Source organism: Gobius niger (assembly GCF_951799975.1).
Source record: "Gobius niger genome assembly, chromosome: 3".
Taxonomy (NCBI): Eukaryota; Metazoa; Chordata; class Actinopteri; order Gobiiformes; family Gobiidae; genus Gobius; species Gobius niger.
The window spans coordinates 24,412,822-24,438,833 of NC_136854.1; the positions used below are offsets into that span (position 1 = coordinate 24,412,822).

Below are 26,012 nucleotides of genomic sequence, written 5' to 3' on the forward strand. Positions count from 1 at the left end.
CCCCGACACTGCCTAGGCAGCTTGAGCTATTTTGTTTCATGTGTTTTTATTATTGTTTTAATAACATATTTCATCTGTAAAAAATTATTCACACTCTTTACACTTCTTTTTGCAGAGTGTCACGATCCATTGCTGCAGGACGCTTTTAGTGGTGGATGCAACAGAGCAGACTTCGTTGCACGAATAAAACCAACTGGGTCCGCCGGTTTGGTGAAAACATGCTGTGCTATGCAACAGTGTTTGTTATTGTCAAATCGCGTCTCACGTCAGCCATCCATGTTTTCTGTTGGAGGTTTATTGTGTTCTTGTGCTTCTTCTTTCAGATAATGGCGCTAGTACAGCTCTGCAAAAACACATTACCGCCACCTACTGAACGATTATTCTCACACTGCTCCCATGAATTTCAGTCCACCATTTGCCATGTATATAATCTTGGATTATGATTATGATGGTCAAAATGGTTTCCCAATTCACATCCCGTCAGATCTTGGGAGCTAAGCGAGGAAGGGCCTGTTTGGTACTTGCATGGCAGACCGTTTGGGAACACCAGGAAACCAGGGCAAATGTAGTGTGTGAGAGAGTGGTTGGCGGTGGTTGGAGGGGCCATGGCGCAGATTCCATCATCTACGACCACCAAGTAAGGAGTGAATGAATAATGCATTGTTAAGTGTCTTTGAGTGTCAAGAAAAGCACTATACTAACTAACACATTGCTATTATTATTATTCCCTTGTTCAGTTTTTTCCTCAACCATAATTTATCTGATACATTGGATTTATTACTGCCTCCTTGTGAGGACTTTTCCCCTTTGTGGCTGCAATTTCCAGTAGAAAGAAGCAAGAGTAAGATTTCTGAAATTTTACTTAGGATATATGGTTATAAAGTGAACCACATTATCATTTTATACAGATAATTCAATATTACACAATCACCCACAAATTTTACATAGTTTCCAAATCCCCAGTCTCAGATAACCTCTTCTTATGTGCATCTGACCGTTTGTGTCTGCTTAAAGCGTGGCTCCAAAAAAAACTAACACCACATGGTAAGCATGCATATAGCTTTTCTCCTGTATGTAGTCTTTGATGCATTTTCATTGTCCTGTACTCTTTAAATGTTGATCCACATTCATTGCAGCTATACTGACGATTTTCTGAGTGAACAGTCTGTTCATGTATTCTCATATTGCCCGCCTGAGCAAAACTTTTCCCACACACTGAACACACATGTGGTTTCTCTCCTGTGTGCGTCAACATGTGGATGTTCAGGTCAGTTCTTGAATAAAATGCCTTTTGGCAAATTGTACAAGTGAACGGTCGCTCGCCTGTGTGGCTTCTCATGTGTCTTTTAAGTCCTTCAGCCCGAGAAAAGCATTTTGCACACTCGCTGCATTCATATGGCTTCTCTCCTGTGTGGCAACGAAAATGGCGTCGCAGAATTTTTGCTTCTGTGAAAGCTCTGTCACAGAGGTCACATTTGTGTGGTTTTTCACGTTCTTCATGGATTGCCGTGTGTGATTTCTCATGTGCATTGCAACTTCTTAGCTGGGCAAAACATTTGCCACAGACAGAGCAGGTGAATGGTTTCTCCCCGGTGTGCACTCGTTCATGTCGCACAAGGTGGCTGTGCCTGTAAAAAGGTTTGCTGCAAAAGGAACACTGATGAGGAGGACAGAGTTTCTTGGCACAAGTTGGCTTAGTCCTGTGCCAGATCAAATCTGAAGACGGGCCAAACACTTTAATACAGTCAGGGCAAGGATGCTTGTCAACACTGTTGTCTGCGCTTGTGTGTTGAATAGGGAAATCCTCTTCTTCTTTCTCTTCTTTGACAACACATTTGCTTGATGAAGGTATGGAGGGCTCATGCTCAGTATCGGTTGAAACCTCACTCTCACTAGAAACATCTTCTTCAACATCTGTATCAAAAAAGAAATGTTTCTCACTAATCTATTGGCATCATCAACAACAATGCAAAAACAATGACTACTTCTATAGTATGCAATTGGATCATTTGTCATTTATTTATGTCGGGTATTATTTGTATTTGTGTACGTTGCATAAGTGTACTCACATTCCTCTGGAGACTCCCGTTTGCATGTTGAGTCCGCATCACTGTCAGGACCCATGGCTGTAAAATATGTCCACGATAACGGGCTAGCCTAGCTAACATCAAGCACTAGCCTGTTGTCAGGCCTTGAGTTTCATTTTGGACACAAAGAGCTCAAATATGTGACTGAAAATGGTCTAACACATTCTGCCAGTGTAGCACTTGGTACGTTGGAAAAGGTTATCGGGTTAAAAACTAACAAAATGTATGTTATCTCGGATTGGCGTCGGAGGTGCTGAAAAAAAATGCTTTAACTTCTTCTGTTGTTTACTGCGTGTGCAGTAAGCATATTTTATTATACTGCCCCCTTGTGTTCAGGGGTGAAGAACTAGGAAATTTTTGATCGGGGTCATTTTGACAGATTCAATTATCATTATGATCATTATGATTATGATTCATTTAAGGTCTTAATTTTTCCGCAAAATTAATTTCATGGCTAAATGCTTTTTAACGCACACACAATTGTATTGTCATATTATAAAAGTTAAAATGTATGATGCAACAACAAAAAGCCAAAGCACAATTTTGTGATTCACCCAAGGCTGAAATCACATTTAATGCTCACATATTTAAAGGCATAACATATGTTATTATATATGTGTAATCAGGAAGAAGAAGCATGAGGGAACTTCCAGCGCATTATCGCTCCATCTGCGCTAGTGCTGACCAAAATGCGGCTGTTACTGCAGATTTTGAGGCTAGTAATGCTGCCTCCGTGTGCTGTGCCAATGTGGGTTACAACACCCTCCATATAGTCCCACACTTTTACTAACTTATCATCGCCACCTGTAAAAGTAACACTATGACAGGTTCATATGTACACACAAGGTCAACGTTACTAGTGACATTGGGAAAGTATTGTTACCAAGTCAAAAAGGTGGATGATGGCAATTTAAAGACACCAACAACGAATGCCTGTAAATGATCCTTACCTGTAACAAAATATTTGCCATCCTGAGTAATGTGGAGTCCATTTATGGTGCCTGATTGTGATCCTTCAAGTTCTCTGATAGGCGAGCCATCATACACATGCCAATATGTAACCTACAGAGAGATGCCAAGAAAAAATACTGACATTTGACCGACAATGTGACTTTAATCTACTTTGAGGTAAAAATCTCAGAAGTGCTTCTGAATGTATACAATTTAATAACTTTAACTTCTGTCAAACGTAACAAATTAGTACAGTAATCTTCCATATAAAGATTGTGGCCTAAAGTAGTGTTTCTTAGGTATCCCTGGGGGTCCCTGTACACAATTACTTAACATAGGGTTCTTAAAATGATTTTGGATTTAAAAAGACGGTGAAACTGAATAGTATGAATATTATTTTATTAAGGAAAGCTATTTGAAATATATTATGATGTAATGGGTTGGGAGTATTTTAGCTTTAAAAATATAAATACAAATAAAGTTGGGAATCTCTGGCCTGAAGAAGCCATACCTTTCTATCAGTCCCACAGGTAAGCATCTGGTATTCTTCTGGATGGTAGCACACTGTTTGGAAAAAAGTGTTGGCAATCACAGTCTGAAGGCTCACAAAACGTCTGGAGAACAAAAAAAATAAAGTAGTTTCAGTGACTTGGGGAATTCAACACACACACAACATGCATTGGTATTGCATAGAGATGACTAAGTCTAAAATATAGGTACAAATGTTAAAACAATTTGTTGAAAAATACTAATAACTGAATGCACATACAGTATTGGTTGCTTATTTAGACAGATTTAGATTTAAAAAAACTTAAGTCCATAAATTAACCAATCATCTTTATTATCTTGATCCTGTTTTTTCACACCAAGCACAAGGTAGGGGCTGTTTTTGATCTATTATTGAACTAGATGTGGCGGATATTACCGTATGTGTGCTTCAATAAGAAAATGTTCGAGCAATACATGGTTGTGTTCTGTGAACCGAATGTCTGAATAGCCCTGTGCTACACCATACTCACTCTAAGTCCCAGATTATGCATGCCCCATCGGAGCTGGCACTCACACACTCTTTGTCATCGTTCTTAATTTTAAGACAGGTGATGATGTCTTTGTGCTCTTTCATAGATCCCAGCATTTGGTGGCTGTTTAGCTTCAGTTCCCAAACTCTCACCTATATCAGAATCCAAATATATTTGATTATTTTCAGCAAAAATTAATAATATATATTTATATATACAGTATACATTCATACATACATACATACATACATACATACATACATACATACATACATACATACATACATACATACATACATACATACATTATATTATATATGTATATGTGTTTTTTTATTATATACATGTACGTATATCTCTACCCACCTGTCCCTCCCCTCCACCACTGACAATCCTTTTGCAGTCTTTGGTACCAGCAATAGCTGTTACTCCCATTTGGTGAGCATTGTAAATGGTCAACAGGAGTTTGCCACTGACTGGCGCAAAAACTCTGATCCTTCCATCATTCCATCCTGAAATAGCAATGACTGTACCATCAACAGGCATATTCAATACAACAATCCACATTGTCTCACTCTCCCTTACCACTGATGATGCTATGTCCATCAGTCATGAAATCAATGGAGTTACATGTCATGTTGGGAACAGTGATGCGGAGTAGTTCTTTGGGTTTATCCGTGTGCCATACTCGGATGTCTTCTTGAGAACAAGTTGCAAACAGTTCTGATGTCCCACTAGTCAACGGTCAAACTGAGTTACGTAATTGTACTGCATTTTGCTGCATGAATGCACATACAGTACCATTTGCAGGTTTCTCACTTACTATGGTATCGCTACATCTTTAACAGCACTGTTGTGACCAGTTGAAATGAGCTCTTCCTTAAAGTCTTCATATGAGAAACGATAAACCTGTGCAGACTCTGTCCCAACAAAGAACTGTTGGCCCTCTCCTCTTAAAGCAATAGATGTGACCCCTTTCTCCAGCTCCACTTTTCTAGTGCGAGAGAAGAGAGTAAACAAAAATTCCCAATTCCCAAATAATGAATAATGTAGCACATGAATCTAGCAATAACTTACTTTAAAATTTTGAAATTACTGCTGGAACAAAGAGTGAAATCGCCAGATCCAGAACCAACAAGTAGAAGTCCAGAGTTCAAAAGTGTTAAAGCAGTTACACCCTGTGATGACAAAGCAGTATTAAATTAGAAAAACTTAGTAAAAGAAATGTGCTATGACTTACCAAACTGTATTTGGTTTTAACAGGACCACATTCAGAGAGAAGGCCTGTTTTCATGATCACTTTCATTATGTCTCCACTGGTGGTGCCACAGAGAATAAATGTATCGTCTTCTGCAATCTAGGTAAAGATGTAAAACAGATGGCACTCATTGACAGTATTTTTTAAGTACAAAAGCTAAAAAAGTAAGATCGCAAGTCTACTTACCTCAATGCATTTAACAACCCTTTTCAATTTACCAGTCTGACATTCCAAAGGTCGAATCTTCCTGTTTGAGACATCCAGCTCCCAAACACGTAATGTTCCACTGCACACAAAAAGTATAAAGTTAATTACAATAGACACAAAATATTTAGCTTATTTTATTATTTTGTTTTGTATTTGTATCACTGGTTATTCACATACCTCCCAGCAGATACAAAGATGTGGTCATTATTATTTGAGTACTTGACTGTTAGACAGTGGCCGGCACTATGAGATGTGGCAGGGCTCCCACAGATGGCCTGCTTAGTCTCAATGTTCCACACCACAATGCTGAAATATCACAAAAACACTCTTAATTTTATTAACATAGAATTATGTGGACGTTTTTAGGCTGTAAAAATAAACTTTAACCTTCCATCATCTACACCACCAAGAGACACAAGATATTTGTTGTTGGGAGAAAACGACAACGCCTCAACTTTTGTCTTGTGTAGTGAAAGCTGAGCGTAGATGCTTCGCTGCTCAAAGTCCCAGAGGATTACATCAGCCTAAGAACAAAGGTATAAACAAACAATTACAAACATGATCTAGTTAACTATGTGATTCTAGCAGTGAACAACTAACCTTAAAGCTCATAAAGTTGACTTGTCCGGAGGCAACATACTGTCCATTCTTGGACACAGCAATGCAGGAAACATTATTGGTATGTCCATGCAAGAATTCCTGTTTGCCATCTTTAATTCTTTTTATAATAACCGTCCACCCCAGAGGATAGATCAGATGTTTTTTGTCTGGATGGACTCTCAAGCCAGAAACCACATGTCCTGCAGATAAAGGCTATAAGAATGTATCACCTCTTGGAAAAGTAAGTTACATTATTTTATAAATTACGTTAGCAAAGTGCAAATTTACATTTGCTACTAAACAAAACACATGATGCCAGCGTTTTAACATTTCTTGTCTTGTTAACTGTTACACCATTGGCAAATGCACATAGGGTAGGACAAAAAACAATCACTAATTTTCATTACCGCTTACCATTGAATCCAATAACTGACTCCAGTTCAAGTGAGCTATGAATTTCTTGAGCCATGACGGTAGAAAATAAATGAAACTTTCACCGGAGATAAAACAGTCTTTTCTGCAGACATGCGCGATACCGTTTGAGACCAAACATGCGTTACCTAGCAACAGGTGCACGTCGCTCTAGCGCTGCCTTCACGTACACACTGGGAATGTAGCAGAGCAGAGGTGGGTAGGTTTACTTTAAAATTATTTTACTCAAATAGAAGTAAAATTAATTACTCAAGTAAGAGGAAAAAGTAATTTGAGAAAAAATTACTTGAGTACAGATGAGCGTAACACACTGATTTAAGTTTCAGTAGTGACATAAATTATGAGAAACAAAACATAAAATAATGTACAAATTGTAATATTATCGAATGAAATATTATATAACATTAAAAGCAATAATTATGAAGAATTAAGTAAACAAAACAAGAAAATTATTTTTACCTGTCAAAATTGAGATAAAGATTTACTCACAGATGCATGACCTACGTCAATTTAATATTACTTAAGTAGATGTAAAAAAAATACTTGCAAAATGCAATTACTTCAAAAAGTTACTACATGTACATGTAAATGTAACTGAGTACTACCCACCTCTGGTAATTAGTAATTACAATTGACTACATGTGTTTCGTACGGTCCTACCATAAAACATAATCAAAACTTGTACACTGCCACGTACCAATCTTCGCCACATTAAAATATTCTTAAAGAGGGGGTATTATGCTTTTTTCAATCACATAGCACCAGTCTATAGCACACTGCAATGATGACGCAACCTTCTGTTGGTCTGTAAATGCAGTAAATTAGAATAACTGCCTTGTATAAAATTGCTCTCTCAAAATGGCTGTAGTGTATGTCTTGAAATAGGCCTCTGTCTCTTTAAGACACGCCCCCTCCACACGCTGTCTGTGGCATCAGTGGGGAGGGGGTTCTGCTGAGGAGCAGTGGTTGGTTACTCGGCTGTTGACGAAAGCTCGGGGGCGTCTCCAGGAGGTGGGGGAGGTAGGAGGACTCAGGCAAACCTATCCCTAAAATGGCTGTAAAGCTTGAAAAAGTTGATTTTGCATAATACCCCCCCTTTAAAACACCCACCAATAACCAGGGGCGCCACCAGCAGCCAGGCCACTCATGGAAAATGGAACCTCGCGGGTTAGTTCCATGGTGGGGCAGCAGCATGGAACTATTATTTATTTTAATATATTCATGGGCAGCAGTGACACTCCAATGTACCACGTATTACATCAGAATATGCTCTTGTACTTCAGATGCTTTTGACTTTTCTAGTCGTCTACCAAAAACTGCCTACTTTGTTGTAAATTGTTTATTGGCAGTGGATATTTAGCTGGGACCGTTTTTTCAATTCTTATAATGTTGTGGTATTGCTCCAAATTTGTCAATTACTGCCTGACAATTCTAATCATATATTATTAGTTTAAAGCACTTCTTCTTCATGGCTTATGAGCGAAACCTATGAGTTTAAGACATTTGAGACCTACAAATGTCTTCTTCTGAAACACTTAAGGGGCACCAAGGCCCCCCTGCTAAGCCACACAAATCTTCTATCCCTACAATTGTTCTGACTAATGTACGTTCACTGATGAATATGACAGATTATATTCGTATGCTACGCTCTTAGGAAGGAGGAGGTGGAGGAACTGACCAGTGCGGGACACCACGCTCTGAAATGGGGACAAATCCAGGAGCCTTCGCATTGTTTCTTATTTTAAATTCTTCCAAATTTCCACCCTTTTCTCATTGAGCTTCATAAGATAGTTCCCTGAAATGGTTTCCAATAGTTCCTTACTTTTTGTTTGCATGTTGAATAGTATTTTGCTGTTGGTATAACATGTAATGTTTTGTCTTCCTTCTGTTTCACTGTGAAATGCCATTTGCCTGATATATGAATGGGGGAAAAAATGAAATGAAACTTGGGTATTGTAATATGGATTCATTATTCAATGTTATTATATTCACAACAGCAACAACATAATACAAACATAATTAGATTAAATAAAGTGCACATGAAAATGTTACAGAAAACATTGTTTTAGAAATGTTTTAGAAAGAGAAAATGTTTAATTGAGTTCCATAGTAAGTGCCTCAGACAACAATCTTTTATGAGAGTGCGACCTCTTGTGTCTGCTTAAACCATGGCTCCAGGAAAAGCTTACTCCACATGTTAGGCAGGCATATGGTTTTACTCCTGTGTGAATTTGCTGATGCTTTTGTAATGACTTGTATTGTGAAAACGTAGCTCCGCATTCATTACAGATATATTGGCAATCTTTTTTAGAGTGGACAGTTTGCTCATGTACCCTCATATTGCCAACCTGGGCAAACCCTTTGCCACATATAGGACACCTGTGCGGCTTTTCTCCTGAGTGTGTCAACATGTGATTGTTTAGTTCATGTCTTGAATAAAATCCCTTTTCACAAGCTTCGCACTTGAATGGTCTCTCACCCGTGTGGCTCCTTATGTGTCTCTTAAGTCCTTCAGAGCGAGAGAAGCTGCTTTCGCACAGAAGACACTGATAAGGTTTTTCGCCAGTGTGGGAGCGGAAATGGCGATTTAATCTGGAAGCTTGAATAAAACCCATCCCACAAATCGAACACTCAAATGGTTTTTCTGGGTTGTCGTCATGTGTTTTTTCATGTGATTTACAACGACTCAGGTCAGTGAAGCCTTTGCCACAGAAAGAGCAGGTGAATGGTCTCTCCCCTGTGTGCACCCGTTCATGTCGAACAAGCTTGTTACGCTTATTGAAAAGTTTCTGACAGAATGAACACTCAAACAGCTTTGGTGTTTTGCTGTGTGTTCTTCTGTGTCTTTCTAACCTTGACGGACGGTTGAAGACTTTTTCACAGTCTGGACAAGGATGCTTGCTTGGTCGGTGTTGCCTGTTTTGGTGCCTAATAAGTGCTTCCTCTTGAGTAAAACATTTATCACATTGCTGACACTTAAAAACACCTTTAGGCTTTTTTATATGAAGAGGTTTAAGTCGCTGTAGCCTTGTTGGTCTTCTCAAATTTTTGCCACAGTCCGAACTAGGGTGACCAGTGTTTGAAGCATAATCCACAGGTAGTTCGGGGTCATCATTTTTTTCTGTTTTAACTTCTGTCTTGATGGGATTAGACACTTCGCACAAACCTGGTAGATAAAGAAGTACAAATGAACTATGTACAAAAGGTTTAAACAAAATGGAAATTATAATACAATATAAAATAACGGAAGCCAATAGGCTACTTACCATCTTTCTCTGTTGAGGCAGATGCCGTTTCAGGACCCATGACAACTTTCAAATTACAAAAAAGTCCAAATCTAATTAAAATATCCTTGCTTATGTCAAATTGTGTAAAAAAAAATCAAGGCATGGGGGACTTGATTTGATGTGTTGCTTGATTTTGTGGCCTTTCATAAACGCTGAATTAGGAGAGAGAGAAAAATAGGAATATATTTGTCATTCAAAGTATGAAAATGGTGCTATGGAAACAAGACGTTACACACATTATTCAAAAGACCCAATTCTCCAAAAACCTCCATGCAATATTTGCAACTGTCCAATACCTTTTCTGCCTTGAGGAAAGACAGACATAGTGCATTGTCCTACTGTGACAATATCCAATCTGATTTGTATGCATTCCATGCTGCCTTACATTTGCAGTAAAATTACAGTGCCCCAATTTTGAGGATTGAAATATGGCTGCCCTTGTTCACTAAAAAAAAAAGTGGGTCATACTATTTTGATTTGAGGGCTAAAAATGGATCAATAAAAAAAGAAAGAAAAATCACCACTGTAGCAGCGCCTCAAACACATCCGTAACAAAAAGATAAAAACTTGTGTTAATGTTGAGTCAAAACTCAAACATTTTTTTTACACCGCTCTTATTTGGTTGGTATGCACCATTGGTGATTGGCTGTCAATGGTATGGACATGCACAAAATAGCTCGGTTGCTAACATTTGCGAATATGCAAGCGTTTACTCACCATGTACCACTTGAGCTACGTGCAAAATGAACAGTTTCTATGTCAGCTCAGAATCGATGCAGGAGCGTCACAGAGTCGCGCCTGAATGACATGTTGTTATTGCACATAAAGATTTTCCGTAATGGGTTGACGTTGCTGCTCGCTGTCCCACTTTGGCGTCTTCTTCTCCACAGTTCACTCAACTCTGCTCTACTGCCACCTTGTGTGTATTCGCCATATCAATGGTTGTCCTATGCAAACTTGAATTGATTGGTTCTCATTGGGGTTGCATTATTATATTATATCTATGGGTTGCATCTATGGGCTGTTTTTGTTACCTTATATATCATTTGACATTGCGTCTGCTTAAACTATGGCTCCAGGAAAAGTAGCCGATCATTAGCCTGATTATTACTGAAAGAATTGTCACAGAGTGCAATAGCCTACATCATTTATTTTAATGGAGAAAAAAAAAGACATAGCTACACAAATAGGCTACAAATACATGTGCAAAATGTAATTAATTTGATTGTTCTTATTTTATAATTGTATTGAAAAGGTGAAAACATGAGATGGAGTTTTGAATACCCCATACTTCCAGAGATTGAATCTTAAAAGGCCCTTTGCACAGCGGCACATTCTTGAATGTTTCACAAACTTCGGAGTAACCCCCCTGCAGGTCTTCCTGTAGACATAGTGCATGGCCTCCATCCCCTCCTGAGGAACAAAGCGCTGTGTATTATTTCATTGGCTGCAAAACACAAACAGCAACAACAACTCTGCAACATACCGATCACCAGCAGCCTCTCACTTCCTGCAATGAACATGGAGGCCTCTTGTCCCTTGGCTCTTTTCGGCTCTTTAGCAAACAGAGGTTTGTCTGATGGGGCAGTGAAGGGGACAGTGAGGTAGCTTGGGTCCTGAGGGGTTCCCACGGGACAGGTTAGTTTAGTAATGCCTTTAATGGTGCTGGCACTGCTGCTGAGGGACAGCTGCATGGGTGCACAGAAAGATGGCCCATTCTGCTGCCCAGAAACACCTCTGGTCATTATGTTGTTCACTGCCTGCTGGTAGCGCTCCATCCTGGGGCGCAGCTAAAAAGGCAGTTAACGATAAATAATACATTGATGGTTAAAGGTATCAAATACAATATATCCTACCGTGAAGACAAAACATTCTCCAGTTCCAAAAAATGTTAGGGTCTCTGTGTCATGTTTCCGTCTTTCTATCACATCTGTGGACAGAAAAGCACCAAACACCTGAAAGAAAAGAAAAACTATTAAAGTGTCTTTGAATTTAATTAATTATTTTAACACACAATAAATCAAGTAAATAAATCACAGTGCCTTTTCTGGCACCCTTCCACCATAAATACCTCTTCATCCACTGTTTTGATCAGTAGAACTGCAGGCTCATGACCCTCCATATGGGAATAGAATCTGTTAAAAGGGATAAGTTTGTGTGTGTGTAAACGTCATGCATATATACAGTAGTGCTTTTAATTGTACAGTATCTACAAAGTTTCCAAAAATAAAACAAGCTTGAAGTTGTTTATTGGTTCAAACTTGGCTCCTCACTTTTTCTCTTAAGCAAGCACATTTTTTTCCAACCCTGCCTTCTAAGAAAAAACACCAGTATTTTAACTGATCAGCATGTGTCACTTACGACGCCAGACTTCTGTTGTGCTCCACAGTGCTATAGAGGCGAATAGGACTGAACAGAGCAAAGCGTTCAGGAATCCAGGCCCATACCACTTGCATCTCCGTCCCAGTCACAACGCTCGAGCTGAAGTTAGTAAAGTCCACACTCTCCACAGATTGCCTTTGGAAACATAAAACATTTGTACCTTTCTGCCACATTATTGCTTTTAACTGTATTGCAGAATACCTCTTCTGGTGGGAGCTGACACCTTTCTGCATGAGAGAGTCCTTGTTGGCATTGAACAGGAGGTTCAGTTCCCTGCGTGTGGCCATCTGGATCTGGAAGGCTTTTTCTAGAAATGTCTCAACGGAGCAGTGACGAGCAACGTTCTGCACAAACCTCTTCATGTCGGTCCTGAAGTCTTCCACATCTGCAACCCGGGATGAGACAGACGCTTTGTAGAGACCAAGAAGAGTCAAAGCCACCCTAAAATGAAAGATAAGTGCCATTCATTTATATTTCTTACTGCAGAATAATGCTTGTGTGGGGTAAATAAAAAAAACATATCAGTGGAAGTACCAGCTTTGAATCGTGTGGGATTAGCACATGAACCTTCTACTTTTCCCTGGAGTTACTATGACAAATAGTAAACTTGTTAAAGTTATAGTTTGTAAGTTTAAAGGTGCATTATGCAACTTTTTATGTGGAAAAAAAAGAGTTGATAGTTGGCTGGCAGAACCTCTCGCCACAAAATCTACAAAACAATTGATCCTGGAGCGTTGTAGAGACCACTGTGATGGAAGGTAAAGTCGCCATGCTGACCACTCACACAGCCACTGGGTTACTACAAGGTAAAATATCAACTTTTTTTTCCACATAAAAAGTTGCATAATGCACCTTTAAACTTACAGACTATCACTTTAACAAGTACTTTACCACTTGTTGACAAGATGACAAGATTTCACAGTCAGGCATTGAGTAAACACACAAAACAAACCTGTAAAGGACTTTGTATCCCTCCAGCAAGTAAGCATCAAGAACTCGGATGGCATAAGTGAATGGTAGGTCCGCAAATATCCACATAATCCAGTCAGAATAAAACTCAAACAGGTTTTGATGTGAACTGGCGATCAGTTTACGAATGCCCCGACAGCATTTGTTGGCAAGGTCTCCAAAGGTCATACAGGAGGCTCGGTACGTTAAGAATGTCTGGTCTATGTATCGTTTGTTGGGGTCAGTGTAGCAGATGAGGCGGGCCACACTGTAGAAGCACTCAGCTTCATCCATACTGAAGTGCAGAATGAGGGAGACTAATGCAGGCAGTATGGGGCAGTAGTTCATGTCTAGGAAGTACTTGCCAAGACAAAGGAGAATCTTTTTGACAGAGTTGAGGCCATATTTGTTTAGACAGTATCTGGAGAAGAGAATGAGCATAATGTAGGTTTGTAAGGCAGTTGCATTTCAAAATACAGAAGAGTTTGGTTTAAATATTTATTCACCTGGGTATTTCTGCAGCCTCCATATACTCAGGAGCAGGATGGAAGCTCAGTTTGTGATCTCCAAAAAGTTTAGTACACAATTCATAGTAGATCTCTCTTTCTGGGTGCACTGTCTTTATACTAAAACACAGAAAAGGTTTTGTAAATCATCAGTATTTGAAGCCCGTCTTGATGTAAGAGAAGAGCACTAGTCACCATGCTGCCATATTTTTTGATGAGTGTTGTAAGACCTACACTGAGCAACACATCCTTTTTTTTTTTTCCAGAGCTGAACTCAAAGACCTAAAACATTTTCTATATAAATTACACAAAACACCCATATCTCTCAAATATTGGTCAGAAATCGAGAACGCCTAAATGCAGCTGATGGATGTGATCCACACTTCCGGAAGGGAAATAACATCACCTCCACAAGGCAACGCTTTCTTGAACTAATCCAATCCAATCTAACCCTAACCCTGACCACCCACCATTTCCCTCACGCAGTGTAACACATCTCCTTCACATAGAGTTGATCAGGTTGTTGATTGTGACCTGTGGAATGTTGGTCCACTCCTGGATATTGGCATGAACTAGTCATATATGCCGATCCAGAGCATCCCAAACATGCTCAATTGTGTACGGATCATCATAGGGCCGTGCATTATAATGCTGCAACATGGGCCTCAGGATCTTGTCACTGAGTTCCATTGTTGTGTCATTCATTGTTGTGAACTTCCCGATCCACACACACCTCCTGGAACACCTCCCGCGGGAGGCGACCAGGAGGCATCCGGAACAGATGCCCTAGCCACCTCAGCTGGCTCCTTTCGACGTGAAGGAGCAGCGACTCTACTCCGAGCTCCTCCCGGGTAACTGAGCTCCTCACCCGATCTCGAAGGGTGCGCCCAGCCACCCTGCGAAGGAAACTCATTTCGGCCGCTTGTATTTGCGATCTTGTCCTTTCGGTCATTACCCAAATCTCATGACCATAGGTGAGAGTAGGAACGTAGATCGATCTGTAAATCGAGAGCTTTGCCCCCGACTCAGCTCCCTCTTCACAACGACAGACCGATACAGCGACCGCATCACTGCTGACGCTGCACCGATCCGTCTATCGATCTCACGCTCCATCCGTCCCTCACTCGTGAACAAGACCCCGAGATACTTGAACTCCTCCACTTGAGGTAAGGACTCCCCACCGACCTGTAGAGGGGAAACCACCTTTTTCCGGTGGAGAACCATGGCCTCAGATTTGGAGGTGCTGATCCCCATCCCGGCCGCTACACACTCGGCTGCAAACCGTCCCAGTGCGCGCTGAAGGTCCTGGTTCGTTGAAGCCAACAGAACAACATCGTCCACAAACAGCAGAGATGAGATCCTGAGGCTCCCAAACCGGAAACCCTCCGGCCCCTGGCTGCGCCTAGAAATTCTGTCCATAAAAGTAATGAACAGAACCGGTGACAAAGGGCAGCCCTGGCGGAGACTAACACGCACCGGGAACAGGTCTGACTTACAGCCGGCAATGCGAACCAAGCTCCTGCTGCGGTCATACAGGGAACGGACAGCCCTTAGCAGAGGGCCACGGACCCCATACTCCCGGAGCACCCCCCACAGGGCACCACGAGGGACGCGGTCGAACACCTTCTCCAGATCCACAAAACACATGTGGACTGGTTGGGCGAACTCCCATGAACCCTCGAGCACCCGACGGAGGGTATAGAGCTGGTCCATTGTGCCACGACCAGGACGAAAACCGCATTGTTCCTCCTGGATCCAAGGTTCAACTATCGGCCGGATCCTCCTCTCCAGCACCCTGGAGTAGACCTTACCGGGGAGGCTGAGGAGGGTGATCCCTCTGTAGTCTCTGTGGTCCCCCTTCTTAAAGAGAGGGACCACCACCCCGGTCTGCCAATCCAGGGGCACTGTCCCCGACCGCCATGCGATGTTGCAGAGACGTGTCAGCCAAGACAGTCCTACAACATCCAGAGACTTATGGTACTCAGGACGAATCTCATCCACCCCCGGAGCCTTGCCACCAAGGAGCTTTCAGCATTCATTTCAGTATTCATCCATGAAGAGAACTCTTTTCCAATATGCCAGAGGGCATCATTCCCTGAGCGCTGCACTGCAGTCACCCACTGCTCCATAGGGGTCCCCCAGTGGCATTGAAGGATGGGTCAAATGCGGAGGACGAATTTCCTTACCGGGACAGTTAAGTTAACCTTAACCTTAAATGTGAGCCTTTTCCCACTCAAATCGGTGAATGAATCTCTGTCTGGCCGAGAAACAGTTCCTGACCGTTTAGAAATTCTTTGGTCTTGCCAAAGCAGCAGCAGTCCAGGTGACTGGTCTCAGACGATGTTCTGGTTGGATGTAATGACAAACTCTCTGAAACACCTTCTGAGATGGCTTCTGATAAAGAAATCAACAGCACCGGTGCGGTGTGTAAAACTGAACATTTCAGTGTCCTTTTATTGTAGACAGCTTAATAGGCACACATGTGCAACATCCATGCGGTCTAATCAGGCCAGGAGCCAGATATGCCAGACCTGTGAGGTGGGATGGATTGTCTCGGCAAAGGAGAGATGCTCCCTAACACAGATTAACATAGGCCTATTTGTCAACAATATTTGAGTGAAATGGGTCTATTGCGTATATAGAAAAAAGTTTTTTTTTCTTTGATCAACTCATGAAAAATGGGAGGGAAAACAAAAATGTTAAGAATTTTGCTGAATGTGTAAGACCCCATATAAGAATGCAGAGGAAAAACACATTCATCTGCATTTAGTGCTATTGTCAGAAGCATTTTTGAATTGTACTCTCTTTTTTGTTTAGTTTTTTCCCCCCACATTTATCCGTACTGGAGAATTTTTCGCATACACATACTGTTTGTTAGAGAGTATTAATTTAATATCAATTCAAATCTGACCAGCAAACTAACTAAATGACGGCGTACAAGACATTGGTGTACTCCACTTTTAGATTTGCTTCACTCTCACACACATGCATACTCTACATTCACACACACACACACACACACACACACACACACACACACACACACACACACACACACACACACACACACACACACACACACACACACACACACACACACACACACACACACACATTAGACTTGTTCTCGGATGCTATATTATAATATCTAGTACTGACCTGGAGTTGATGCTGTGTATAATGTGGTAATATGCTTTGGCCCGCAGTGTGTGTGGCATGGCCCAGTAGCCGTGTCTGCCCATGGCCTTCAGCTGTTGGTGGTCACACTGGATGACCTGCTGATATTTCTCTGCTGCTTCGGGATCTATCTTCTCCCAATCCACAAACTGTCCATACTTCATCCCCGAGCTGGAGCAAATCTCCCATTTGTCGGCCTCAGATATTGTCATCATGCACTCTGTCTTACTTTTGCTGCCTACCCAAAAACCAACATTAGCATTATAAATAAGGTCCTAAATATCATATTTATATTTTTTTTAATTCAAAAATACTTACTTGTGATCTCTTTTACTGACTTGTTCTCTTTAGGTTTGATCTTCTTGGGTTTACCATGTGCACTGCTTCCATTATTTTCTTTTTTATCATTTCTGTTTTTTACAATGACCTGCAATGAACTAGCTCTCTGTCTCAGAGGACTGGATTGATCAAAATTTCCAATGTCAAAGTCAGAATACAACTCAGATGTTTCATAGCTGTAAAATGACCTGTAAATAAGAGAATATTTACCAATAATAAATCATTTTAGTTACAGCAAATCATGGACATCTTTTTGAACACACGTTACAAATTGTGCTTGAAGTTATTAATTTGATTCAGGTTATTAAAAGAACATTGACATGTCGTTGGCCTCATAGCATAATTGCCAAAATCAGATTTAATTGTTTGGAAAACAAGAACAAAACAAGAAAAAGAATACATTTTTAGAAAACACATTGCTATTCTTTATTGATATTGTAACAACACAAAAGGATTTAGGCAATTAGGCTAACATTGTATTAATAAATGTAACTGTTCTTTAACATTTACTTTACCTTGATCTTGGTCTCAAGTCGGTTTCTTTCTTTTGGGATTGCAAACCACATTTTTTGTTTTCCTCTGAGTTATAGTAGGAGTGAGATCTCTGTCTTCCCCTACTGTGCAGATCTTGTTCAGAAGATGCCTTCATTGGGACTGAACTCGCTTCCATAATCTGAGAATGCTGGTACTCTCCTACTCCACACAGAATTATTAAGGCTTTTAAGGCTCTGGTCGTCCGTTACTTACAGCATGTCCTGAGTGCCTGCCTTTATAGACACGTGCTTGTGGGTATGGTCATGTGAGAGACGTTTGTTGTGGTGTTGTCTTGTCATCCACTGAAAAGTTCCACTGTTTCAGCTCTGGAACAACATAGATAGTTAATGAGTAATCCATCAGATGCAGCACCATCGGCATGACTGTGATAATACAACATCAAAAACCTAAAAATATCTCCAAAGAATTTAGTGGGACATTGATTTAAGATTCAAGGTAAAAGCAGAGGCAAAATCATCTTAAATATGTTACACATGAAGATACTATTTCACTCTTTTTGTTTATATACACAATTAATCAAATATAAATGTTAATTACAAGTTTAATAGTAATAAAAAAAACAAATACAAAAATGTGTCATAGAGAAAACAATTATTTACTTATTAACTGTTCTCTGAGCACCATGCATATTTGACAAAATGTCATAGATGCTAGGAAATGAATGAATCTTAAATATAACTCCAGTGATTGTGTTCCTCTTGACTCGAGGTGTTCAGCCAGTACAGTATGCTCTATCATGTCAATACTTTTTAACACAATTTTTTGACTTTAATTATGTATCATCATGATGTTTTTTTTTTGTTTTTTTTAACTAAAGGCTTGGCGTTCACAAGTGTGTTCACATGATGTGTAAATAATTTTCAACAAAATGTTGTGTGTTCTTTGTACATTGAATAACAAACAAAGTCTATCTATTCCCATGTGTCTTATCAAAATGGCAACCTAGGTCTATTCCACGAAAAGCTTATTATTTTGCTAAACAGTTGCATGTTTTTAACAATCACAGACATTGTTTTGTAATGAAACATAAAACCTTGGCAGGTACCTACCTCATATAGGGGCTCCACATGCAACAGTGCAGCACAACAATGTCTGACTGTTTAAGGAAAGACATTTACTATTATGGTCATGTATTGTATCATCCATGGCGATTTCCATGAAGTGTGTAGGAAATGCCATAGTTGAAAAGTTGAAAAACCTGTGTGACTGTGAGTTAGACAATATTTCCTACATTATTTGGTCTTTGTGATAAAATGTGTGTTTTCTAATTCAACCAGCATATCTCAAACTGTGATCGATCCTCCCATTGGAGTCTCACAAGTGTTTAAAACTCTGCTTTGATCACTCCACACTGTCATTTTGTTAGAGGAAGCTGGGAGGAGGGGCTGCCAGGCCTCTCTGTGGAGAGAGAAAGTTGGCCTGGCCTGTATGTGCCTCTTTCATCTGCCCCTGTTTTCACTAAACCAGACCTTTATTTCATAAAACTCACTACAACTGAAACATATTTGTGACGAGATTTGAAAATCTAGTGACGTCACTATGTTTTGAAAAACTGTAAAGACTAAAACACATTAGTTTCTAGATTTAATGTCAGCATCTTATATGAGCAGCGAGCATGAAAACATAATTTGTAAACCCGTAATAATAAGAATTAAAGTAGTGATTTAGGTGTGTAAATGTGTGTGAACCTAACACGCCCATTAACCTCACTGCATTCAATGAGTTGACATCTTTAAAAAGGTTGGTAAGGTTTGAATCCTGAACTTTTCAACCCTGACACCTGCATGTGAAATGGCCAAAGTGTCACTTTTGGCCACTGTGCACTTTTGAGTGCACATGTCTCTGCATGGTGGAAGTCACAGTCAGAGTAACTTTAATGTAACAGTGAAGCTCATTGTGTAGAATTTGTCTCTCTTGTGCTCCACTGTGGAATGCCTTAAATAAATAAATAAATGAAAATAAACAAATGTTGGCTATACCTGTAAAAGTAGTGGGGGGGAAACTACCTGATGCCTGAAGTTTGCGATATTTTATGATTTGTTGATGTTGTGTATGGTCAACCGAAAAGGGGACGAAACGGGGTTTACCTTTATCCTTTATTATTATTATTATTATTATTATTAGGCCCGAGCGGCCTGCAGGGCTCGGGCCTATTGTAATTGTACGGCAGTGCGCGGAGCGCACTGAAGAAAGACGTGCGCGTAGCGCACGTCCCGAAAAGAGCGCGCAGCGCTCAAGAAACAGAGCGCGGAGCGCTCCCCATGCATTAGACAGTAATAGGGGGACTCCCGGCACCACGCCCTGTCCGGTGAAATAGGCGTGTGCCGCGAAAGCGGCACATTTGTAACTGCTCGTGTGAAAAAAGGTGAAAAATCCAGTGAAGGCGCAACATTGACAAGAAAGTAGTCGATGACGAGCGCAACGCGCTCGTCATCGACCATGGCCACTTCCCAATGCCCAAAACACTACTAGAGTGACTCAGGGCATCGAGGCCTATCCAATGATATAGGTGTTTGCCGCGAAAGCGGCATATTTGTTGTTGCTCGCAAAAAAATCTGAAAAAAAAACGCATTAAGAAATATTGACAAAGAAGTGGTAAAATACGAGCGCAACGCGCTCGTATTTGACAATGAACCTTACGGGTGGGTTACTGGACGTGAGACCTTTCCGACGATATAAATATGGGCCGCCGGAGGCGGCGCTATATTGTTATTGTAAGGGTTTTTCTTATTCTTATTCTTATTATTAGGCCCGAGCGGCCTGGCAGGGCTCGGGCCTATTGTAATTGTACGGCAGTGCGCGGAGCGCACTGAAGAAAGACGTGCGCGTAGCGCACGTCCCGAAAAGAGCGCGCAGCGCTCAAGAAACAGAGCGCGGAGCGCTCCCCATGCATTAGACAGTAATGGGGGGACTCCCGGCACCACGCCCTGTCCGGTGAAATAGGCGTGTGCCGCGAAAGCGGCACATTTGTAACTGCTCGTGTGAAAAAAGGTGAAAAATCCAGGCAAGCCGCAACATTGACAAGAAAGTAGTCGATGACGAGCGCAACGCGCTCGTCATCGACCATGGCCACTCCCCAATGCCCAAAACACTACTAGAGTGACTCAGGGCATTGAGGCCTATCCAATGATATAGGTGTTTGCCGCGAAAGCGGCATATTTGTAGTTGCTCGCACAAAAATCTGAAAAAAAAACGCATTAAGAAATATTGACAAAGAAGTGGTAAAATACGAGCGCAACGCGCTCGTATTTGACAATGAACCTCACGGGTGGGTTACTGGACGTGAGACCTTTCCGACGATATAAATATGGGCCGCCGCAGGCGGCGCTATATTGTTATTGTAAGGGTTTTTCTTATTATTATTATTATTAGGCCCGAGCGGCCTGGCAGGGCTCGGGCCTATTGTAATTGTACGGCAGTGCGCGGAGCGCACTGAAGAAAGACGTGCGCATAGCGCACGTCCCGAAAAGAGCGCGCAGCGCTCAAGAAACAGAGCGCGGAGCGCTCCCCATGTATAAGACAGTAATGGGGGGACTCCCGGCACCACGCCCTGTCCGGTGAAATAGGCGTGTGCCGCGAAAGCGGCACATTTGTAACTGCTCGTGTGAAAAAAGGTGAAAAATCCAGTGAAGGCGCAACATTGACAAGAAAGCAGTCGATGACGAGCGCAACGCGCTCGTCATCGACCATGGCCACTCCCCACTCCCCAAAACACTACTAGAGTGACTCAGGGCATCGAGGCCTATCCAATGATATAGGTGTTTGCCGCGAAAGCGGCATATTTGTTGTTGCTCGCACAAAAATCTGAAAAAAAAACGCATTAAGAAATATTGACAAAGAAGTGGTAAAATACGAGCGCAACGCGCTCGTATTTGACAATGAACCTCACGGGTGGGTTACTGGACGTGAGACCTTTCCGACGATATAAATATGGGCCGCCGGAGGCGGCGCTATATTGTTATTGTAAGGGTTTTTCTTATTATTAGGCCCGAGCGGCCTGGCAGGGCTCGGGCCTATTGTAATTGTACGGCAGTGCGCGGAGCGCACTGAAGAAAGACGTGCGCGTAGCGCACGTCCCGAAAAGAGCGCGCAGCGCTCAAGAAACAGAGCGCGGAGCGCTCCCCATGCATTAGACAGTAATGGGGGGACTCCCAGCACCACGCCCTGTCCGGTGAAATAGGCGTGTGCCGCGAAAGCGGCACATTTGTAACTGCTCGTGTGAAAAAAGGTGAAAAATCCAGTGAAGGCGCAACATTGACAAGAAAGTAGTCGATGACGAGCGCAACGCGCTCGTCATCGACCATGGCCTCTTCCCCAAAGCCCAAAACACTACTATAGTGACTCAGGGCATTAAGGCCTATCCAATGATATAGGTGTTTGCCGCGAAAGCGGCATATTTGTTGTTGCTCGCAAAAAAATCTGAAAAAAAAACGCATTAAGAAATATTGACAAAGAAGTGGTAAAATACGAGCGCAACGCGCTCGTATTTGACAATGAACCTCACGGGTGGGTTACTGGACGTGAGACCTTTCCGACGATATAAATATGGGCCGCCGGAGGCGGCGCTATATTGTTATTGTAAGGGTTTTTCTTATTAGGCCCGAGCGGCCTGCCGTCGCAAGGGCCTATTGTAATCGCAATCACAGCGCAGTGCGCGCAGCGCACTGAACCTAAGTGCGCGGAGCGCACAAAAACAGCGCGAAGCGCTGTCCCCATGTCAACCGTAAACTCACCATGTAAAACAGTGAAGCCCACACCGGAGGTGTGGGCCCTTTATACTTATTATTGCATTAAAATGAATGGGGGTATATAGTGTGAATGGGGGTATATAGTGGATGACGAGCGCGAAGCGCTCGTCATCCACCCAGGAACCCCACGGGTGCGTGCGGATCGTTGAAAGCTTTCCAAAAATGTATAATATAACATTGTCGCGAAAGCGACTATATTGTTTTTCTCGGAAATATTATTAGGCCCGAGCGGCCTGCCGTCGCAAGGGCCTATTGTAATCGCAATCACAGTGCAGTGCGCGCAGCGCACTGAACCTAAGTGCGCGGAGCGCACAAAAACAGCGCGAAGCGCTGTCCCCATGTCAACCGTCAACTCACCATGTAAAACAGTGAAGCCCACACCGGAGGTGTGGGCCCTTTATACTTATTATTGTATTAAAATGAATGGGGGTATATAGTGTGAATGGGGGTATATAGTGTGAATGGGGGTATATAGTGGATGACGAGCGCGAAGCGCTCGTCATCCACCCAGGACCCCCACGGATGCGTGCGGAACGTTGAAAGCTTTCCAAAAATGTATAATATGACATCGTCGCGAAAGCGACGATATTGTTTTTCTCGGAAATATTATTAGGCCCGAGCGGCCTGCCGTCGCAAGGGCCTATTGTAATCGCAATCGCGATCGCAGCGCACTGAACCTAAGTGCGCGGAGCGCACAAAAACAGCGCGAAGCGCTGTCCCCATGTCAACCGTAAACTCACCGTGTAAAACTGTGAAGCCCACACCGGAGGTGTGGGCCCTTTATACTTATTATTGCATTAAAATGACTGGGGGTATATAGTGTGAATGGGGGTATATAGTGGATGACGAGCGCGAAGCGCTCGTCATCCACCCAGGAACCCCACGGATGCGTGCGGATCGTTGAAAGCTTTCCAAAAATGTATAATATGATATCGTCGCGAAAGCGACGATATTGTTTTTCTCGGAAATATTATTAGGCCCGAGCGGCCTGCCGTCGCAAGGGCCTATTGTAATCGCAATCACAGCGCAGTGCGCGCAGCGCACTGAACCTAAGTGCGCGGAGCGCACAAAAACAGCGCGAAGCGCTGTCCCCATGTCAACCGTAAACTCACCATGTAAAACAGTGAAGCCCACACCGGAGGTGTGGGCTTCACTGCAATACTTCTTATTGCTTTAAAATGAATGGGGGTATATAGTGTGAATGGGGGTATATAGTGGATGACGAGCGCGAAGCGCTCGTCATCCACCCAGGACCCCCACAGATGCGTGCGGATCGTTGAAAGCTTTCCAAAAATGTATAATATGACATCGTCGCGAAAGCGACGATATTGTTTTTCTCGGAAATATTATTATTCTTTCTCGCTTTCTTTCTTTCTTTCTTTCTTTCTTCTTTCTTCTTTCTTCTGCTCTTTGAGCAGGAATTTGACCCCCTGAACATTTTCAAAAACTCACCAAATTTTGCCCAAAATTCAGGTTCGGTGAAAAATTAATTAAAATGTGTGTTTCATATTGGGGGGGAAAAAAATGGCGCGACAGCGCCACCTACAAAAGTCAAAATACATTACGCCAATGGGGGAGGGGCCGGAGTAAACTTTGTCGTAGAGCGGCAAGATTCGGTACAGACGTTCGTCATGTGACGCCAAAAAAAAAACATTATTGTGGCCACGCCCCCTGACAAACCGGAAGTCCGCCATTTTGACAGGAAGCCCGGAGAATGCTGAGTCAGCGTTTTCGCTGACATCGCATTTTAACGAACTCCTCCTAGGGCGTTTGACCAAATGAGCTCAAAATCGCTCCAGCTCATCTCGAGATGTGGGGCATCAAAAGTTATCCAAATTTTTTGGCTATGTCTTACGGTTTGTTTGCGGCGAAGCCGCAATCTTTACGAAGAATTTTGCGATTCATCAAAAACTAAAAATCGCTCCCATTCGCACAAACAAACTCCGATTAAAAATCGGAAATATACATTTTATTGACCTTTCACCCCTGGACACAACAAATGTGAAAAAGTGACATTGGGCGCGATAGCGCCCCCTCCAGGTGCAGAAGAAAAAATGCATTATGGGAAAAAAATTAGTTTCTCAGAAATGGATAAAATTCGGTACAAAAATAGTTGATGGCGTCCCGATCCAAAAAGCCAATGAGACCCATATCGTATTTTGTACGGTGTTGCCATGGTGACGCCCGGGGCCCCCCATGTTATCCAATGGGGCTGACACATAAATTTCACATTATACAACATTACAGCGCGTTAGCGCCCCCTGTCAGGAGCTTGTGGACAGTGGTCATGGAAGTACGGCCCGTTAGGGCCGTCTGACGCTAATTGTGAAATTAAAAAGATTACGGGCGCGCTAGCGCCCTCTGCAGGCTGGAGCCATTATTCACATGGAGAGGCTAAAAATGTTGTTTTGATGTTTACTGACAACGATTAATGGCACATCAAGGCAATAAAATGCAGTGTGGCAACGCTGGCGCCCTCGGTAGGGTTGTGGCAACAGAGGCGCTAAAGGAGGCACGGCCCGCGAGGGCCGTTCGATGCCGCTTGCGGCTTTAATTAGGCCCGAGCGGCCTGCCGTCGCAAGGGCCTATTGTAATCGCAATCACAGCGCAGTGCGCGCAGCGCACTGAACCTAAGTGCGCGGAGCGCACAAAAACAGCGCGAAGCGCTGTCCCCATGTCAACCGTAAACTCACCATGTAAAACAGTAAAGCCCACACCGGAGGTGTGGGCCCTTTATACTTATTATTGCATTAAAATGAATGGGGGTATATAGTGTGAATGGGGGTATATAGTGGATGACGAGCGCGAAGCGCTCGTCATCCACCCAGGAACCACACGGGTGCGTGCGGATCGCTTAGAGCTTTCCAAAAATGTATAATATGATATCGTCGCGAAAGCGACGATATTGTTTTTCTCGGAAATATTATTAGGCCCGAGCGGCCTGCCGTCGCAAGGGCCTATTGTAATCGTAATCACAGCGCAGTGCGCGCAGCGCACTGAACCTAAGTGCGCGGAGCGCACAAAAACAGCGCGAAGCGCTGTCCCCATGTCAACCGTAAACTCACCATGTAAAACAGTGAAGCCCACACCGAAGGTGTGGGCCCTTTATACTTATTATTGCATTAAAATGAATGGGGGTATATAGTGTGAATGGGGGTATATAGTGGATGACGAGCGCGAAGCGCTCGTCATCCACCCAGGAACCCCACGGGTGCGTGCGGATCGTTGAAAGCTTTCCAAAAATGTATAATATGATATCGTCGCGAAAGCGACGATATTGTTTTTGTCGAAAATATTATTATTCTTTCTTTCTTTCTTCTTCTTTCTTCTTTCTTCTTTCTTCTTCTGCTCTTTGAGCAAGAATTTGACCCCCTGAACATTGTCGAAAACTCACCAAACTTTGCCCAAAATTCAGGTCCGGTGAAAAATTAATTAAAATGTGTGTTTCATATTGGGGGGGAAAAAAATGGTGCGACAGCGCCACCTACAAAAGTGAAAATACATTACGCCAATGGG

At 42.3% G+C, this 26,012-nt stretch overlaps 3 protein-coding genes across 3 annotated transcripts; all 3 read right to left on the minus strand.

Moving 5' to 3' along the window:
- Nucleotides 1-2,643: 2,643 nt before the first annotated feature.
- cfap52 (cilia and flagella associated protein 52) lies at nt 2,644-6,738 on the minus strand. Its single transcript, XM_079552774.1, has 14 exons — nt 6,537-6,738; nt 6,123-6,322; nt 5,910-6,046; nt 5,700-5,828; nt 5,502-5,601; nt 5,298-5,414; nt 5,135-5,235; nt 4,881-5,051; nt 4,643-4,791; nt 4,424-4,569; nt 4,058-4,209; nt 3,550-3,652; nt 3,038-3,149; nt 2,644-2,891 (listed from the first exon to the last, which is right to left on the minus strand). The coding sequence occupies exons 1-14, from the start codon at nt 6,589-6,591 to the stop codon at nt 2,710-2,712; spliced, it is 1,854 nt and encodes a 617-aa protein (XP_079408900.1). The 5' UTR covers nt 6,592-6,738; the 3' UTR covers nt 2,644-2,709.
- A 1,799-nt stretch (nt 6,739-8,537) lies between these two features.
- On the minus strand, nt 8,538-9,950 carry LOC306960346 (uncharacterized protein). Its single transcript, XM_079552775.1, has 2 exons — nt 9,821-9,950; nt 8,538-9,720 (listed from the first exon to the last, which is right to left on the minus strand). Exons 1-2 carry the CDS (start codon nt 9,858-9,860, stop codon nt 8,648-8,650), a joined length of 1,113 nt encoding a protein of 370 aa, XP_079408901.1. The 5' UTR covers nt 9,861-9,950; the 3' UTR covers nt 8,538-8,647.
- Nucleotides 9,951-11,072: 1,122 nt separating this feature from the next.
- LOC306961057 (TBC1 domain family member 24-like) lies at nt 11,073-17,842 on the minus strand (the record flags this gene model as incomplete). Its single annotated transcript, XM_079553669.1, has 11 exons — nt 11,073-11,254; nt 11,328-11,631; nt 11,698-11,796; nt 11,913-11,976; nt 12,203-12,358; nt 12,425-12,664; nt 13,176-13,592; nt 13,678-13,797; nt 16,837-17,088; nt 17,169-17,381; nt 17,709-17,842. The coding sequence occupies 11 exons, from the start codon at nt 17,840-17,842 to the stop codon at nt 11,073-11,075; spliced, it is 2,181 nt and encodes a 726-aa protein (XP_079409795.1).
- Between the last annotated feature and the right edge of the window lie 8,170 nt (nt 17,843-26,012).